General features: G+C 30.5%; 2 protein-coding genes across 2 annotated transcripts; both read left to right on the plus strand.

Moving 5' to 3' along the window:
* Positions 1-5,802: 5,802 nt before the first annotated feature.
* LOC131871128 (peroxidase 2-like) lies at positions 5,803-8,725 on the plus strand. Its single transcript, XM_059215922.1, has 2 exons — positions 5,803-6,190; positions 8,400-8,725. Exons 1-2 carry the CDS (start codon positions 5,803-5,805, stop codon positions 8,723-8,725), a joined length of 714 nt encoding a protein of 237 aa, XP_059071905.1.
* Positions 8,726-18,894: 10,169 nt separating this feature from the next.
* On the plus strand, positions 18,895-20,690 carry LOC131871130 (peroxidase P7-like). The gene is made up of 4 exons (XM_059215923.1): positions 18,895-19,184; positions 19,524-19,715; positions 19,812-19,977; positions 20,065-20,690. The coding sequence occupies exons 1-4, from the start codon at positions 18,978-18,980 to the stop codon at positions 20,448-20,450; spliced, it is 951 nt and encodes a 316-aa protein (XP_059071906.1). The 5' UTR covers positions 18,895-18,977; the 3' UTR covers positions 20,451-20,690.
* The last annotated feature ends 108 nt before the right edge of the window (positions 20,691-20,798 follow it).

The raw sequence follows: 20,798 nt of genomic DNA on the forward strand, positions 1-20,798 counted from the left end.
AGAGAAATCTAGTAGCTTTGCAATGCCTACTTGTTTGTAGAAAATAGAGTCAGAGATGAGTGGGTTATGGCCTCAGAAGCACAAATCTAAAGATTTGAATACTTAGGACTAGAATAGAAAATTGGAGCCAAATTTGGAAAAGAAGACTAGTACCACTAGATTGGCGCCAAAAGCTATTTTCCAATGATATCTTGTTTGCATGATATCAATTTTGTATGACAAAGTTATGGCCAAAAATATAATTTCATGTCAATTAGGGTTTTGACGGATTGAAAGAGGCATGCACATGTGTTTGTACGGTGATGATACATGTTGACATCATCATGACATCAAATAATATTTGTAGAATATACCTCCTAGCCAAAATAATAATAGATCGCTAGAAAAAATAGATTCTATTAGAATATCAAAAGATTGCCTTAGAATATTTGTTGATCAACATAATATTTTAAGATTCCAATTGGTGCAAAATTCTTAATATTGATGTTAGCATCTCAACTACATGTGTAGGCGTAGCATACGTTTGCGACCATATGGAGTTGCAAATTTTGCCTTTCTAAAAAAGAAAAGGTCTCCCCCCCAAAAATTTAATAGATTTAAAAAGGTTACAAAACAATTTGTGTAATGTCAATGATGACTTTTCTAATGCTTTCCCAAATCACTATCTCCTTAACCTTGACATTTTTTACTATGTTACCTTTTTGGGTTGACAATTTTAGCCTTATTTTAGTGTCCTTTCATTTTGGTATATCAAGATGGATATTTTTTTATCCTCACTCCTAAATTCTCTCTCCTTGGGTAAGAAAACCTAGTAGATTACACTGAGTTATGTTCCCTAATTAAGTGTCAATTTTTTTGAAACCCTAGCGCTACCAGTATAAATCAAGTTAGGATATTGAATCATAATTCCCCAATTATTTGGACTAAAATAATTTATTTGGATAATGATAGGAATTTTCACATAACCCCGATTATCCATTATAATTTTTTTACTTCGTATATCATATTAATCAAGTTCATGTGTATCACATGGTGATTTATAGTTTAACTAGGATATACTAATTGATTTCTCATAATTATAAAAGAGAGAGAAAATGATAATTATTAGGCTATTCAATGGCTCCTATATTTTTTATTAGTAAACGTGAATAGATAACAACCGCTCACAAAGAATGCCACCCTCCTTCAATGATTTTCTCTCCTTGGAATGAGATTGGTTACTATTAATAAACCACTCTATAATTTGAGAGAGTTCTCACTTGTGATTCTTTTAGATTCATAAAGTGAATAAAGACACGCAATTTAATTTTTATAAACTTAGAATTATACCTTGTAATTATAAGATCATAGACCAATTTAAAATCTAAATTGTATAGTTGTAGACTTTTTTTTCTTTTGGTTTCCTAATGTGGATATTTATGTAGCTCCCAAAAGCACTGTAAAGTGTTGAAAACTTTTCAATCAGCAAACTACATATATTTCTCATATTAGCTCAATTTTCATATTATGATTCTCGTTGTAGTTCTATGTTTTCCATACTAGGTTATACTATTACACCCGTTTTTAAAATTTAATAAGGAGGATCGAAGTTCAAGACATGCTGTATTACAAATTTAATGTGAATATTTATTTTGGGAGGTGATGTATGGAATTTTTAGATGTAATACATTAATTTTACATATTTTCTTTTATTTTTGAGGTAATTCATAAATGATTATATTATTTTGTGTTAATGATTTTGTGTAGTATTAACAAAGTAAGGTTTGTTTTATATTTATTTTCTATGAATAAAGTAATTGGTGATGTTACAATACAGATCCTTTTTTCATTTCTAACCTTTGACATTTTTTCTTTGTTTGAATAAACAACAAAAACATATAAGTAAAATAAATTTAAAATTTAAGTGTATCAAATCGACACTTACATTGAGTAGCTAAATCCTAATGACAAACATATAATAGAATGATTTTATTTCCATATTTGAATGCTAATGTTTGATTTTCATGAGCCTAGGATTTTACTATAGCAAATTTATTTGAACACAAATTAGATTTATGTTTTTGAATTGCTAACTATAGGGCCTTTAGTTTAATTTGGTAATTAATGGAAATCTCACTAAAGTCAAACATTTACATAGATCATTAATTTTTCTTTGCATTGTAGAATCTGATAACAGATCTAGAAGTAGTTCAATTTCTTTTAGAGATCAATTAATTTTTAGGAGGTGTAAGGTGATCTTGTGAGTTTGCCTACCTATTGGAAAAGGTTGTTAAATCTCTAATCAACAAGAAGATGTGGAGTTGATCTACAAGCCATCTCTAGGATTAAATGGTTTCTTCATTCTCTAATATATTTCATTATGAAAAAAAAATTAAAAAATATTGAAAATAAAAATTAAGTTAACAATCGATATAGCTTTTCACTTGATAACCTTAGATTGCTTGCCCCTTTTAGCAATCACATCATTAATGAACAAATTTATAACTTAACCACTAATAGAATAAGGAAAAGACTGGTCTCATGGAAAAGAATTAAGATAGAAATGATCATGAGCCCTTTATATTGATCATTTGATTCAACAAGAACAACACATTTATACAAGACAAAAATATATGTAGAAACTTAAAATGAATTTAAAATTAAGAAATAATTAGATTTATATAAGAAATCTACAAATAAAAGTTCTTATTATAATCTAACTAGAAATGAGCTTAAAACCTTATAAATTTTTTAAAAATATAACTAAACATAAAAGAATTGGATCCTAAAACATAAAATCTTACTTGAAGATGATCTTTCAATTCAAAACATGGTTCTGTCCAATTAGGATCATAATGAAAGGGTCATTTATACAGTCAAATGCATCTTGAATGCAAATGTGTACACATTTAATCCTTATGATAATGTTGCAATAATCACTACTATGTAAAACTCCTCAAAACCTGTACATTGTGTTAATTTCTATAACCCACCAACCGATTAATTTCTCAACAAATATCATAGAAAATAAACTATCTAATTTGTAGCAATTAATACTCTACATTATTTAACTAAATGAATAGCGGAAGAAAATTAAAAAGAAACCAAACACATAAACACAGGTAACATCGATATATCCATCAAACCCCAATTGAGGGAAAAACTCGTAAATGTTGAATCTTCTATTCAGCTTCAAGAGCAAACTTTCCTTCAAGAAATCACTTCACGAATCTTTCAATCTCAAAAGAATCTCATACTAGTGGCTACAACGATCTTACATATATAACCTTCTTGATGAAAACATCAACTATGCAAGATAAGTGAAACTTTCCTCACACAACACATCCTAAGAGAAGCATTCCTTACATGACTTGGGAAAGGAACTAAATCCTTACATGACATGCAAAATGGAAGTTTCCTTACATGACACATGAGAAAGGAAACTTGTCTTACACAACTAAGACTATCCACACATAAAACCATTCTTGGAAATAACCTCACAACTCTAAGAAACATTCTAAATAGAAAATAGAAAATATCCTCTTGTTGAACATATAACACAAGCTACACTTAAGCAACTTCCACAATCAACCTTTCAAACTACAGAAAAATTAACACTCCCTCTTAGTGAGGAAGGTGTTTGCACAATACTCAACTTATCTCTGAAGAATAGAAACTTACTCTTCACCAAAGCTTTAGTCAGAATGTTTGCTACCTGTTCGTCTGTAGGAATGTATTGCAACTTCACTATCCCCTTCTCCGCACAATCTGTGATGAAGTGGTACTTGATCTCAATGTGATTTGACTTATCATTAAACATAGGATTCTCAGAGAGTTTGATACAACTCTGATTATCACAGTAAATGACCATAGGATCTAGCTTCTAATCGAAAAGACCAGCTAGAAGTTTTTGAAGCTAGATAGCCTCACATGTAGCCATACTGACTACCATATACTTGGACTCGGCCTCTATAGAACTTAATGCAACTGACTTCTATTTTCTGTTATCTTACTTAGGTCTTTCTTCTTCCCATCATTGGAAGATGACCCTTCAGTTTGCCCTTTACCAAATTTTTGCTTGCCCTTTCTTGCAAGTGCAAGATTTTCTTCATCATCAACCTTCTTTGTCTGCCCCCCTGATGAATGCTTTCACAAAGCTCCTCCTAGATGAAATCATCCCAAAGCCTCGCCCAGTCAGGTAGGCGACCACGACAAACAATGCATTTGACAAACACTTCCCAATGCTTCGTAAATCCATTTAGGGCTATCCGGACTACCTCACCTTCAACAATCATCTCTCCAACAATATCCAACTCATCCCTGACCTGTGTCAATCTAGACAAGTAAGAGGTCACGTTCTAGCCTTTGGACATCTTTGTGTTTTGAAACTTGTTCTTGAGCATCATCTTATGACTCTGATAGTCGCTCTGATAGATTTTTGTGAGCATATCCCACATTTCTTTGGTAGTGTCTTTCCTGGATAGATGAGGAATCAAATGATATTTTACCCCATCAAGGATAATCCTCTAAGCTTTGGCCTCCTTGATCTCATGCGAATCTAGGCAATAGGATCATTTGTTGGAGGAGTCATTTCTGTACTAGCATAGATCCAACGCCCATTTCTCCTTGAGAACAGATGTAATCTGAACCTTCTACTGTAAGAAGTTCGATGCACCCTTTGAGCCTATCCTCATATCGAACACTGGTTGCCATTGCAAACTAAGGCCCTCGAAGAAGTTGAAAACTAAAATCTGAAGAAATCTATGAAACAAAACTTGGCTTTGTATTCAGAGTTTAGAGCTTTTATACCATGTTAATTTCTATAACCCAACAACCGATTAATTGCTCAACAAATATCATAGAAAATAAACTATCTGATTTGTAACAATTAATACTCTGGATTATTTAACTAAATGAACAGCAGAAGCAAATTCAAAAGAAACCAAACAAATAAACATAGATAACACCGATATACCCAGGAAACCCCAATGTGGGGAAAAACCTGTCAATGTTGAATCTTCTATTCAGCGTCAAGAGCAAATTTTCTTTTGAGCATTCACTTCACAAATCTTCCAATCTCAGAAGAATCTCATAGTAGTTGCTAGAACGATCTTACATATATAGCCTTCTTGATGAAAACATCAACTATGCAAGATAAGTGAAACTTTCCTCACACAACACATCCTAAGAGAAACATTCCTTACATGACTCGGGAAAGGAACTAAATCCTTACATGACATGCGAATTGGAAGTTTTCTTACATGAAACGTGAGAAAAGAAACTTGTCTTACACAACTAAGACTATCCACACATAAAACCGTTCTTGGAAATAACCTCACAACTCTAAGAAACATTATAAATACAAAATAGAAAATATCCTCTTGCTGAACATCCAACACGAACTGCATTTAAGAAACTTCCACAATCACACCTTTCGAGCTACAAAAAACTTAACACATTAAGCATAAAAATGTTAAATACCAATAAAAAATGATCAAGATTGGGAGTTCTCGGTTGCTGGCTTAGCTTAGATTACGAGTCATTGGATCATAAATGAATTGGAATCTGTTGAAACTCCAAGATCTCGAAACCTCTGACAACAGCTGAGGATTATGAGAGTTCGCCTCATCAATATAATATTCTAGTAGCTCGACCCTTTTTATAATACTTGTATGACTTCACTGCCAATGAGATCACTGTTGATATGCTAGATGTTCAAAGAAATTTAATAACTTAACTTTTGACATTCTCGCGGACCATTTCCTTAAGTTGTGAGGGCCCTCCGATTGAGAATAGGTCCAATGGTTCTCACAAGCGAAAGCGATGAGCTTTGGCATTAATAAAAATTACGAGGACTGCTGGACTAAAGAAGACCATATTACTCTGCATTTCAAAAATGAGTACCGAATATATCTATATAGAATATCAAGACATACAGGTTTGCTCTATCAAAATTCAATACCATACCCAGCCACACGATTGCTTGGCCATTTCAACAATGATGCCAAATTAAAACAAAATGCAGAATTAGATCGTATAATTCTCGGCATCCTATTGAGGGTTCTTTTTACGAGGAAAATGAACCTAAATTCTCTACTTGGCATTGGGCATAAAGTTAATGAATCAAACTTTAAAAGTTTATGTTCTGTTGGAGTTTTTGCTGTTTTGATGGGGCAATCCTTCTATAATCTTTTGACCATCATCAAGTCAAGTCAGTAGAAAAAATTTATGGATGAATCCAAAGCTCTTAATCGATTAGTTACCACTTCTATATTATTATTCATTAATGACTGAAATTAGATGTCACTTCTATTTCATCCATGTCACCACTGTCTCTATGTATGTATGTGTATGTGTATGTGTATATGTATGTGTGTAGATATATATTGAATTAGAAGAATCAGAAGGAAAGAAAAAAATCAATTTCTAATAGTATAGAATTTTCATTTCAACTTTGATATAGAAATTGTCCTAATAATTAGGAGAGAGGGATCAGTAGTTGTTATAGCTAACTTTGCAATCATGTAACATTTGCATGGAATATTGTAGGAACACCATTTTTAAAGAAATGTGAATTGACCTCTTATCTATCAAACAGCTTGTCACATCACACATCTAGTAAGAAGTGTCCAAGTCTTGAATTTTTAGAGATTTGATCAAAACTTGATCATGGTATACATACTAATAACAAAAAATATCACTTGTTATTAGAAAAATATCATATTTTTATTTATAATATAGGTTATATACTTGACCTAAATAATCTCAATACCTTTTGGTAATCATAAATCTTTGTTATTTCTAACTTTTATATCCAATACAAATATCTCAATAGTTGAACACAAAAATAACACTATTTGTTATTAAAACAACACAATACTATTTAAATAATAATAAAAAACATATTATTGTTTAAATTGAAATGTATATTCAACTTTCAATTATCATATTTTTTTTTGACAATCCTTCACTTTTCATTGCAAAATACAATGTATTTCTTGTGGTCACCTTTTATATTTGTGATTAAACAAACTACTAAATGCATATGTTGTTACTCTTGTAGTTGTACACATAAGAATAGTATTTTTCATTATGACAACAAGACCTTGTTTAATTGAGCATCTTATTTTAGAAATGACACAGTTATACTAGATAGTTATGATATTTTATGTGAAACGAAACATATTCATTTTACTTTATAATGAATATATTTACACTTATTTTGTGCTTTATGTTAGTGACTAGTTAGGGTCTCATATTGTGGATTATGAAGGTATTTCTTTCCATTGTAGGCAATGTTTTGCTACTAGTCACTTGGCCTTAGCTTGTTACCATAGTTCTTATAAGCTATATTCAACTTGGTTGAAGAATTCTCTTCTCGGCCATCTTATGATGTATCCAGATGATTCAATTACTCGTTTTGAAGATTTTGAGTCACCCTAGTCCATTTCTGAGACTCTTCTCCTTAGACTTGGTGTGTATCCTCCTAATTAATTAGCAAATAATATTGTCTCAAAGTTATTTTTCTCCTTCTATTCTGGAAGCTAAGGTTCTTAATAAGGTTGTTTCTTCTCTCCACCTTGTTCTTTAATTGGTGTTGTTACAATACATTAGATAAACATTAGAATCCTGGAATTAAGGTTTTGATCTCTTTAGAGCTTACTAAAAGAAGCATTAAGAATAAAAATATGGATCCTTAGATTAATGTCTTACATCGTAATTACATAACAATAATATATCAATATAAAAAAATAATATATTGTAATAAAATCATAAAAGATATAATAATATAATTAAAGATTGCTATAATAATTTACTATTATTTTTAGTGTGCATTCAGTTCTTTGTGTAAGAATCAAAGATACAATCCAACATGATTGTTGTCATTTTAATTTGTTGATTCGATCAACTAAAAAAACTATCGGCATTCTAGTGTACGAAAAAACGGTGCAACTACTAGTTATATATATTTTTTATAACAGTAGTAGATTCTCTTATGTTCATGTATGAATCCATTTTAACCAACATTTAATTGTTTCTATTTACATATGAAGTAATTATTAATATATCTAATATAAATATATTATAAGATTAGATATTAAAACAACATATGATACCAAGATCCTCCCAACTAATAACCCCCTCTCCCCCAATAGAAGTTTATGAGCAGTAATCAATTTTATTAGCAAATGTAATGTTGACTCTTTTGTATTGAAGGTTGGCTTACGTTTAGTGTTTGGTACTAGCCAAATATCAAAAACAACATGCCATATTTTCTTGGCGTTTATTTGTTAGCATTTCTTTGCGCGTTTGACCCTGACGTCTTAGTAGCTCGATGTCACTACCATTAATCCGTCTCTACTTTTAGTTTTCCCATTAATCTTCAACTCCTTAAATAATAACTTTAATATGGAGAGCAGTACAGTCTTCATTGGGACAGAGTCACAAAGAAAAATTAAGCTGTCGTTGCTTTTTTGAAAGAAGTAACCTTTCACCGTTAGATCTTCAAACTCCCACAACCTTTGACAACAACTACTACAAAAATCTGAGAAGCCAGAAAGGACTTTTACATTCTGATCAGCAGCTTTTTAATGGAGGTTCTGCTGATTCTCAGGTGAAAACATATAGTACCAATCAAAACACCTTTTTCACAGATTTCGCTGCTGCCATGGTGAAAATGGGAAACATCAGTCGTTTAACTGATAGCAATGGAAAGATCCGGAAAAACTGTAGGAAGCCCAATTGATGGCCATAACAGAGTCATGAACTGTTTTAGTATCATAGGTTTATATTTACTGCAATATAAAGGGTTCAGTTTAATAAATCAGGATTTGAGGTCATTGACGTTCACAAAATAAATATCGTAATTAAAAGACTTACGAGTGATAAGGAATATTGAGATTGTATGTGAATGTCAATGGCTGGAGTAGTTATTAGCACTTGGACTTCAACAAGTGCAATAGTTATGTCGAAATGAAGATATATTTTATGTAGTATTGGAAGAAATACATGATATGTATTTGGAAATTAAGACTTCGCAATTTTCATATATGATTTTGTAAATAAACATTGTATCCTCTTACAAATGCAAAGATAATGTTCCACCATGGTAATTATGAATAAATTTTTGATGTTTAATTATTTTGTATCTTAAGTTATAATTTATAAAATCTGTATTTAAATTTAATATTTTTTAAATTGGGCTACTCCGAAGCTTGAATTTCTGGTTGTATTATTTTATATACTTCTCTTGACAACCACTTTCAAATGCCCTATAATGTTTTTTCTATATTTTTGTCAATTGAGTGTGTATGAGGTACCAAAGCCAAGACTTGGACTTGTTCAAATGAAGCATGGTCTGGACAAGTTATAACATTTAATCAAGCTCATAAACTGAATATTAAATTCTAGGATTTTGTCCACATGCATTATCAATCTTATTTCAGTTGAAGGCAGGAAACCAATAGCACCATTAAAAATTGTCAATTTAGTAAGAATTCTTTTACTAAAGAGCAACTTTTTTGGCAACTTTCTCATTCAAAATAATTTACTTGATTGAACTCATAAAACAATACATTTTAGGAACTACAAAGTAATATTTTTAAACTAAGAACCATGCAACAAACTAACAAAAGGGTGTATAGGGGTAATAGAGAAAATATTTTAAAAAATTGACATGAATATTGAAAATATTAATCGATGTGATAATTTTTTTAATGTAAAATTGAATAAATTTTAAATTAATATAATTTTTTATTTAATAAAAAATTTAAATTAAGAAAAAATTATATAATTAATATTTTTACAAATTTTAATAAAATAGAAGTTCACATTATTATTCTATCATCTTATATTGTTATTATATTATTATTTTTAATCTTATCATAATAGTAATGTATCACTAATTATATATTTATATGAAACACCTACATTAACACTCAAATAACTTCATTCTTAAAAACAATAAGAACTTACTGATCATAAACAATTTTTAAAATATTTTTGATTAAGGCAAAACCAGATTTTGAAGGGACCTAAAACCCTTTAGAATAAAATTACATATAATGTATCATTAAAGCTCAACAAAACAAAATAGACAAGAAAAACAACAAGATTCATAGAAAAAGAAGATAAATAGAGAGGAACCTAGCCCAAAACCATAAAAAAGGTAGCAAAATGCTAGTTGAAGAACATAGCAACACCAACAGATGACACAACACTAACCCAGGTTCTTTAAAGTTTCAGAAACTTCAACTCCAAGTTGATTCATCCTTTGGGCCACTTCCTTCAACTCCAATATGTCATGAGGCATATTAGCAATCTTCTTCTTTGTACTTGCCCTAGTTCTCTAGCTTGGACCCGAAGTATCCTCAGAACCTAGATCTTTATCCTTGTCTAGGTCAACAAAAACCCTATCTTGGTGAATTTTTCCAATCTTGGCCACCACAATACTCATATTATCAACCGATGATTTGACAATTTTGTGACTATATTGCATAAATTTTGCATAGGGTGGTCTCACATATTATTGATCCCCTATTCCACTTCCCTAAACTTGTTATCATTAAAATGTTAATGAGATATCATCCATAACTTGTTAATGATTTTTAAAATGTTCCAAAGATATCATCCATAACTAAAATGAACAATTTTTATTTTTTTAAAAATTGTATATCATATTTTTACACATAAAATTACATTAATCATCATAAAGAAATAAGAAAAGAATTATTTTAAAAAATTGACATTAAAAGTACAAAATATTAATTAATGTGACAATTTTTAGAAATAAAATAAAACAATCTTTAAATTTATAAAATGTTTATGTATATTATTAATTTAAACTAATAGTAATATTAGAAATCTAAACCTTAAAGTTTTATGAAAACTAAAAAAGCTAAGAACCAAGAAATATTAAAGAGAGAAAAAATATTTAAATGTTTAAATATTTAAATGTTTAAATATTTAAAACAAAAAAAGTATAAAAACCAATATTTATTATTTTAGGTTAAATTATGATGAAATTGAATAATGGTGTAGACATTAGCATACGTAGTGATGTTAGAGTTCCAACTGTTTTAATAAACATATATGCAAAATCTGGAAGCATTGACAAGGCAAGTGAACTATTTCAAAATGCCTCAAAGAAATGTGGTCACATGGAATGGATATGTTGAAAACGCTTTAGAAAATTTCAAGCAAATGCAAAATTGACAGGTGTGAATTCAACTTCTACAACCTTTGCTAGCATCCTTCTTGCCTATGCCAAAATGGTAGCTTTGGAACAAGGTATGGAGATTCATCAAAGTATAAAAGGATAAATAAATATAATTAGATGTTGTAGTTGCAACTATTTTGGTAGACATATGCAAAAAGTGAAAGCATCCTCCCTTCCTTTGCTAAAATGGGAGATTTGTCGAATAGGGTATGGACATCTCTCAAACAAAAAAGGATAGAAAAATTTTGTTAGATGTTCGAGTCATCATCGTCCTTGTTGACATGTATTAAAAATGTGGAAGCAATAGAGCATGTTTGAGAAAATACCTCAAAGAAATGTGGTCTCATGGAATTCCACGGTCAAAGGATATGTACAACATAGATTTGTTGAAATTACTTTAGAAACTTTCAAGAAAATGTAATTGGCAAGTGTAAAGCCAAATTCCACAACCTTTGCAAGCATATTTCATGCCTTTGCCAAAATGGGAGCTTTCAAATAGAGCATGGATATCCATCAAAGCATGAAAAAGGCTTGTAATTTGTATGATAGAATTTGAACACAAACACACAAAAAATTATATAATTTGAGCACAAAAAACAATGAAAACTACTAATGAGATAATACAATGGAACAAAAAAAAATATAGAATTTATTATAGATATTTTTAGAATCAAATCTTTTGTCTGTGCAAAGATTTCAGAAAATAAAACTCATAGAGGCCATGTCAAGTGGCGTTCCTCAAGACTCCGCACAAATTGTACCCTGCTATCAACAATGCTTGATAAGAAAAAATAATGTGAGTTTGCAAGAAAAAATTATGAAACCCTACCACAATTTTTTTTTTTTTAATGAGTCAAACCAAAACCAATCCCTATACAACTGCTACTTCAATTAAATCATAGTAAATAAAAAGTGGATCTAAAAATATTAGATTTTTATGATAGCAAATATTTCACAATTGAAATACAGTTTGATTCAAATCTATATAAATGAAAATGAGAATTTAATTTTTAGACATGGCAAATTTTTTTTTAAAAAATTGAGATCATAACAAGTAACTTACCTCGAGATTCTCAATAAATTTTTCCCTACTATCAACAATACCAATTAAAATAAATGGGTAGAGTTTGCAGGAAACTTTTAGAAACCCTACCATAGTAGGAGACAAACCAAAACCAATATCCATACAAGTATTTCTTCAGTCAATTTATGGTAAATGAAAAGTGGATCTAAAATTATTGGGGTTATCGTTAAGATCATAACAGGTAACTTACCTCAATATTCTACACAAATTTTTCTCTACTATCAACAATGTCAATGAAAATAAATGAGAAAAGTCTTGAGAATTTTTTTAGAAACCTTGCCATAGTAGGAGACAAACCAAAACCAATCTCCATACAATCGCTTCTTCAAACAATTTACAACAAATGAAAAGTGGATATAAATTTATTGGGATTTAAGGGCTAAGATTTCATGACTGAAATTTGATTTGATATAGAGATTTATAAATACTCAATCAAATAGAAATTGAGAGGCAAATTTATACTCACCTATATGCATATGAATGGTTGTATAGTGCAAAATCACATTTTCTCCTTCCACCAAAAAATATGAAAAGTGAAATTTTTTTACCACTAGAATTTGGCATGCACGACATGACTTTTTTAGTGGGATCTTCTAACATATATAGCCTATTGGACTAAAAATAAGATAAGAAAATATTGGATGATTATGATGATGGATATAATGCTCCAACAACAAAATAATTGATAATAACATGGGAAAGGATTAATTTATTTCGCTTTTTTTAGAGTTAGAAGAGAAATAAAAATAATGATGTTTCAATCCTTCATCAACCTACAAAGTAATAGTTTTAAATTCACTTTTTGTTTTCAATCTAGTGTCTCCTATGGTTGAGGGTTAGATGGAAATCCACACTTGTGATTATGGGTTATTTATTTTTTGTTTTGGCTCTCTTGAAGATCGAGATGGTATCCTTGATGTGGGGATTTGGAACTGGGTTCTTATCCTCTCTATATTTGGGTAAGAAATACCTATCTTTCCCTACAATTTTGGTTTTAATCAACTTATGAAGCTATTGGTAATACAGTGGGTTGTTTCCTTAAGGTGAACTTAGATACTAGTAACTTCTTTGATACTACCTATGCCTATATCCTTGTGGATATGGATTTGTGAATAAATTTTTTGGTAAAGATATTTATTTAGGTGAATGAACAAATTTGGACTCAAATGATTGTTCACGACAGTATTCTCTTTCACCATAGACATTTTGATACTATGCATTTGGCCTCTACTTGTCTTCTTGGCTCTCATCTTAGGTGTTCCTCTACTTGGTGAAAGAATTATCTTATGAGTCATTTCAAGATTTTCCCTTATGACTCAAATGATGATTCAAATGATCCTATGGATTTTGTCCCTCCTTCCCCTATCACTTCGACCAATTTAGATGCCCTATATTTTGTCTCCTCTTTCGGTGCCCTAGTGCCCTATGACTTGGACTGCTCTCCTCTTCCTTCATTTGTTATACATACTCAATCTCTCCCTTTGGTTATTCTAGATATTCAATCTCTATTGCAAGAGGTGTCTCTCTCTAGGCCCGGTCTCATTTGGGTGGAATTTATTTTAATGATGCCTCCTCCCCTACTCACTAAATCTCCATTCATGATGATTCATTTTCTAGGTCAGTTGTTTGACACAAGGATGAAAAGTCATTATTTGAAAGTATTTTCTTCTTAGGTAGTTCTGTTGGGGATAAAGTTGGATTTAAACTCAGATTTTAATTGATTTTCTTAGTTGTTTGCTAGTTTTTTGGTTTCACTATAGGATTATTCACTTGCAAGTTGGTTGTTGAGTTGTTTCAATCCTCCTTTTTTATACACTATTCATTTTTGAGTAATTTCAATCCTCATTTATTTTTCGTTGTTGATAGTAACCTCTTTGGTAACCTCCTTGTTTTGTTCCAAGGTTTGGTCCTTGTAAAAAGTAAACCTTACCTTAATAAAAAACATTGTCATGTTTACTTAAAAAATACTCGAGTCATCATATTCTTCTACATATGATGTCATTTACTAGAGCTAAAATAAGTACATCTCAATTTGCATTATATATTTTGTATTCAAAATAAATGTGATATTGGATCTATAATTCAATGTACTAGTTTCAAATTTAATACGTCAGAATTTTATTAGGTGAAATTGAGTAGGAGATGGAGCTACTATACATAAATATATTTTTAAACATATTTTTTTAAAGTACTAAAATAAATAAAATTAAACTGATTAGAAAATTGGAATATAGTATGACAATAGTGTTTTTATTTTATAGAACCTTAGCTACTCATATTCATACTAGATAAAAATATTTAATTAAATTTACTGTTTGCAAGTCAAAAACTTAGAATCATATTAATATTTGAAATAAAATACAAGTATTTTTTTGTTTGGAGAAACTTGAGCTTTTACCCTGATTCAGGCCTAGAGAGACCCCTCACGAAGGATCTCTTCTCACTTAGACCACTTCTCAAGGGCCATCTTTCCTTATTAACACACTTCACTTGTAAATTATTATTATTAATACATATTTTTCTTATCAATAGGTAATAGTATGGAAATTTTATTTGGAATTTATGCTATGACTATGATAAGGTAGTAGTATACTATTAATTAGGTGGACTATGAATTTGATTCTATTGCTAAACTATTATGAGTTAATGGCCCTGCTAGTTCATATTTTTTTACCTAGGTGGTATAAATAGGGATATTGTAGAAATTTGGTTTTTTATCATCATTTATTGAAAAAGGTCCAAGTGAATTTATCACTAATTATTCAGGGTTAAATGTTATTTCCCTATAAAAAGGAGATTGTGAAAGTATTTCTTGAGCTATTAGATCAGAGAGTTTTAATTTTTTTATACTTTTATGTTATTGGTTGTTTTCATTAATATGGTCATAAATCTCTCACACCGTATTGTATGTCTAAAAAAGGGTTTATAAATATCATGAACCTATTGGAAAGGATTCTTGAATACCCTATATGTATACAATTTTATTATTATCATGATTCTAGTAAAATATACACCTATTTGTGTGTTTCTCAGGCTAACTATTTTTCTCGAAGAATAAAAATTATTCTATCATATAATATTTTAAAGATCAAAATACTTGTATGTATTTGTATTGGAAGAGATTCAAAGAGCTACTAAAATAGATATAAACTTGGATCAATTCTTACAATATACACTCTTTAGTAGTTATATAATATACTTAAGTGATGTGATCAAATAATTTAGTTTAGTATAACAATATGGGATATGGAGGTATACTAGTAATTTCACACTAGAGAATCGCTTGATATTGTAATATTGATTAAAAAAATTATATGAATTTTGATTATTTCATTTCCTAATGTTTTTTTGAAAAGAAGGGGGTGAAAATTTATTCAAAACAAATCAAGAAGTATAAAGCAGAATTCCCAAGGCTATACAAAGAACACCCAATAACCGACAAATTGAGGTCCCAAAAAGAACTCCACCAAAAAAACAACTACAAAATTTTATCCTCCCTATTTAACTTTTCCAAAGTCTCAGTATACTCAGGACCCAAGAGACCCCAATCATTCAAATCCCACCTATCCAATTTCTTTGAAGGTCATTTTGCCAAACAATCAAAAACTCTATTCCAATCACAAGGAATATGACAAAAAAAAATATTATCCAAAGAAGAGCACAAATTCAAGATTTTCTTTATCACTAGGGCTAAATGGCAATTAACTTCATCTATATGTTGCACATTCTATTTCCTTTCATAGCTTACTATGATTCCTTGTTAGTATTAATATTTATTAAATATAAATTGGATTAAATTATGTATTTATATATGAACTTGTAGTTGTAGAATGGTACTAATTTTTAGTTAATTACTTCAAAAATATGATTAATTTATTGGTATATCTTAAAGGAGAAATGATAAAATATAAGAATAATAGTATGTTAGCTAATAAAATTAATAGCTTTCATATTCTAATTTATGATTTTATTTATTTTAAAGTACAGGGATTCAAAGAAAGCCATTAAAGTATGATATAAGGATAAGATTACAATTATGGTAGGCTAATCATTCAATACATAATGTACAAGATTCAATTATTCTATGTGCACATTAATTTACAATTTATATTTAGTGCTTAGAGACATTATTCCTACCTAAGTCACCTAACTTTTAGTTATCCATGTTTTTTTTAATGAATGGATGGTACACTTGATTTAAAATGTAATTATTAAATGATTAGTAGGTTAGATTTTTCCTCTTTGTCTAACACAACATTGTTTGCTCTTATATTATTTTGTAAACCTTAAAATTTAATAATTTTTAATTACTCTTTTGTTGCTCATCACACCTAGATACAATGCAACAACAAAAAGACTTACTTGGATTAGAAAAAACATGAAAACCAAAAATATAGAAAACCAAGATCAAAATCTTAGATATTTAAGTATTTTCCTATCAATTTTTAATTCTTTAGATTGTTGCAGAAAGATACAAGAGAAGATCATTCTATGTTTTCAATTAAATCCACATTTAATTTATATGCCCCTCAATTTTCATAAACTAAAAGCTAATAAATCTATCCGAGAACAATAAGATCAATTACCATGTTAGTTTCAAAAATAAACTTAAGCTAACCAAAACCTAGTACAAGAAAGAGAACAAATAAAATTATTTGAGCAATGATATGAAATCAAAATAGCAAAATAGAGTTACTTCCTATAAGATATGTAAATAATCAATAACTAAAATAAATATTATGAGAGTTCACATAAACATGAACAAATCAAAACCTATATTGGATACATATGTAGCATCGAGGAAAGGAAAAACTAATCAATGAAAAAGGTAGCTCTGACTACAAAAAGTAGGTAGGATTTACATTTATGAAAAAAATAATATACCATTATTAAACAACTCACTACAAGTAAGTAAGTTAAATTAATTGTATAGGAAAATACAAAATATCTAACTAAGAAAAATTAAGAACCAGTGCTAAGAGATTCACCATTTTGATGAAGTCTAGAATTTATTGAGAGAATGGTTTGTTAATAAACATTGACATTTTTTAGTGGAATATTGCTATTATTAATCCACTTATAGGGACTTACCAATACCGTGCACTAGTAATATTGATACTTTACTATTTTAGAGGTTATGCTTAGGGTTAAAAATTTCCTCGTCATAGCCCTTTATGAAATTATTGTAAAATAGTAGTGAACACTACTTAACAAGACCCCATCAAAATTCCTTCACACAAAGAGTACCTCATCAACTAGAGTGTATGGAATGTCTTAAAATCTATATGCTATATTCCTAATTATAGTGAATTCATTTGGGTGGTGTCCATTTTTCATATATCTAAATCCTGCTCATTCCATCCTTACCTTTTGCTATTCCTACTCAATCCAATAAGGGGATCCTTAGTCAAATGCTAGCATGCATAACCTCTAATGACTTTAATGAGCTTGATATCTAAAGAATTTTTAAGAATTTTTGTGATTGAATAAGCATGCCTCTTGTTGATTTCTCCATCGATGAGAGTTCTTCAATGCTAGAATGGATCATCATTGTTGTTTTGTTATTTGGTACCAAATGTTTTCAAAAATTTTAAACCATTCACCAAAGAATAGGTTTCCTTCTATAAGTTATGCCCGATCTTGTAATCCTTGAGAACCTAGCTATTATTGATCCTCTTTCTCTTCTTTGGGTGAGGATAATAGTAATGTTGTATTTGCTACCATGCACGTATACAATGAAGTCTTTTGAGAAGTTAGAATTTCTTAATAGAAAAATGTCTATGATTGTTTTCTTAATCACACCTTTATTCTCACAATTGTCCACTCAAACAAATATTTCTTAAACATGAATATAAAAGAAATTATTATTTTTATAATATTTTAAATATTTAATTAAAATATCTTTTAATATTAAAAAAAAAATCTCAAAAATATTAATTGTATTCTATAAATCTATAACATCCTTTATTTTGACACCATGTAAACATAATTTCTCTTTATAACCAGGTTTCAGCCTATAAAATAAAGAAAGCTCAAATATTACTTTTATTCTTTAAATATTTAACATCCCCTCTTTTCAATCCACATAAGCATAATTTCACTTAAAAATCGGTATTCTGCCCCTACGACCTTCGAATTAGATAAAAGAAATCCTGAAGGAGAAGAAAAGCATCTAAAGACAACACTTAGACTCAGTAATCAAAGTCTTCTGGTGATTAAAACATTAATTTAATATGGCGACTAGAACAATCCTCGTGGAAACAGAATCAGATCAGAAGTTTAATGTCTCGGTATTCTTTTTCAAAGGGGTTGACTTTGTTGTTTGCCAATTTCAAATCATTCTCTGTACATCATTAACGCGTGGTCGGCTTAACGCGTGGGGTACAGAGCCATTTAATATATGTGAATAAGTCAGTAACGTGTGGGGTACAGAGCCATTTAATATATGTGAATAAGTCAGTTCCGCGAGTTAGGGCATGGAAATTTTTAAAAATAATGAAATCTCGGTGGTATTACAGTATCTTTCTAGATGCAATTTCCGCGTGATTCATGTTGCGTGTAAAATTTGGTTATGTTCAATTATAAAAGCCCGTCAATCCTTACTCCACAATACATAGATTTGATTAGACATTCGACAGGCTTTCGATTGGGTTGCATAGATTTTTTCTCCTAAGAAAAAAGTCTCAGTTTGCAACAATGAGTTACTCTTACTCATTTCTTGCCTGCATTACTTTGGTGTCATGTTCGATTGCTGTTAATGGCCAGCTTACCTCAACATTTTACAGTACGTCGTGTCCCAATCTGTTGTCGACTGTTAAGTCTGCAGTGAAACAGGCCGTCGCTAACGAGAAACGGATGGGAGCATCCCTTCTGCGTCTTCATTTCCATGATTGCTTTGTTAACGTAAGAATTTCCAGCTTTTCGTTATGAACTTTGTAGTGTGCATTCATTATTTATTGCTCTCTGAACTATGTAAAAGTTACTCAATTTGGAAGCAAAAGTAATTACTACATTCTTGAGATTGTTTTAAAAAGTTTGATCTTTTTGAATCGTATATTTTATTCCAGTTATCTATAATCTTTTGAATTTTTTACTACTACATTTTCTTCTTAATTTTGTAACACTAGTTACTTTCCACTATTTTTATTCTTGTAATGTTTGTACACAAGATTTTCCCGACTATGAAGAATTACAATGATGTTTTTCAACACTTTAATTGTTAAAGTCATGCTGATATTGCAGGGCTGCGATGGGTCTATTCTGTTGGACGACTCGTCGACGTTAACAGGAGAAAAGACTGCATTGCCCAATGCTAATTCAGTCAGAGGTTTCAACGTGATAGACACCATTAAGACCAACGTGGAGGCTGTTTGCAGTGGTGTTGTGTCTTGCGCCGACATTTTGGCCATCGCTGCTCGTGATTCAGTTGTCGAAGTAATCCCTAATTCTTCTTATTGTAGTGAAAAATATGAAAGAGCTCGCATAAATTTCTATAGTTTGTTATACTAACTAATTAATTTTTACTTTTAGCTTGGAGGGCCAACATGGACGGTGCAGCTGGGAAGAAGAGACTCGTCAACTGCAAGCCTTAGTGGTGCAAATAGCAACATTCCTGCTCCCACATCAAACCTCAGTGCACTCATCTCATCCTTTAGCGCTCAGGGTCTTTCTACCAAGGACATGATTGCGCTTTCTGGTAACTTATTTGATATCGATCTCCTAATTGCTGTACGATATTTAATACCTAGAAGGTACAGCAGCTCATTTCTCTTTTCATATTCAGGTGGTCACACTATTGGTCAGGCTCGTTGCACTAATTTCAGGGCTCGCATCTACAACGAGACCAACATAGAATCTACATTCGCCACTTCATTGAAGTCAAACTGTCCAAGCAGCAGTGGGGATAACAACCGTTCACCGTTAGATCTTCAGACTCCCACGACATTTGACAACAACTACTACAAAAATCTGAGAAACCAGAAAGGACTTTTGCACTCCGATCAGCAGCTTTTTAATGGAGGTTCTGCTGATTCTCAGGTGACTACATATAGTACCAATCAGAACACATTCTTCACAGATTTCGCTGCTGCGATGGTGAAAATGGGAAACATCAGTCCTCTGACTGGCACCAATGGACAGATCCGAAAGAATTGTAGGAAGCCCAATTGATAGCTGTAGAAAACGCATTCTTCTGGTATCATAGGTTTATATTTGCTGTAGTAGTCATGATTCACTCTAATAAATTATGAGCGGGATCGTTGTCGATCACATAATAAATAATGTTCGTTCTTCAAAATTAATTCATACAGATTTGCTAGTGGTGAGAAATATTCAGATTGTACGTGAATCTCTATGGCTGGAGTACTTAAAATAGAATTCGAAAATAATGGTTAATACGATGATGAATTTCATTCTCAAAAAACTGAAATAACTATAGAATCGCATCGGAGACCATTAAATTCTTTTAGAAAATTAAAGTACAATATTTATGAATCTCTCTCTTTTTCTTTTTTTTTT

Source organism: Cryptomeria japonica, unplaced genomic scaffold, assembly GCF_030272615.1.
Source record: "Cryptomeria japonica unplaced genomic scaffold, Sugi_1.0 HiC_scaffold_372, whole genome shotgun sequence".
Lineage (NCBI taxonomy): Eukaryota > Viridiplantae > Streptophyta > Pinopsida > Cupressales > Cupressaceae > Cryptomeria > Cryptomeria japonica.

What these genes read in the sequence shown, in the direction of transcription:
- LOC131871128 (XM_059215922.1), top strand. Translation starts at nt 5,803, where the DNA reads ATGAGCTTTGGCATTAATAAAAATTACGAGGACTGCTGGACTAAAGAA. An exon ending in TTTGACCATCATCAAGTCAA is followed by an intron (nt 6,191 to 8,399) that starts GTCAGTAGAAAA and finishes TATGGAGAGCAG; the next exon opens with TACAGTCTTCATTGGGACAG.
- LOC131871130 (XM_059215923.1), top strand. Translation starts at nt 18,978, where the DNA reads ATGAGTTACTCTTACTCATTTCTTGCCTGCATTACTTTGGTGTCATGT. An exon ending in CTCGTGATTCAGTTGTCGAA is followed by an intron (nt 19,716 to 19,811) that starts GTAATCCCTAAT and finishes TTTTACTTTTAG; the next exon opens with CTTGGAGGGCCAACATGGAC. An exon ending in GGACATGATTGCGCTTTCTG is followed by an intron (nt 19,978 to 20,064) that starts GTAACTTATTTG and finishes TTTCATATTCAG; the next exon opens with GTGGTCACACTATTGGTCAG.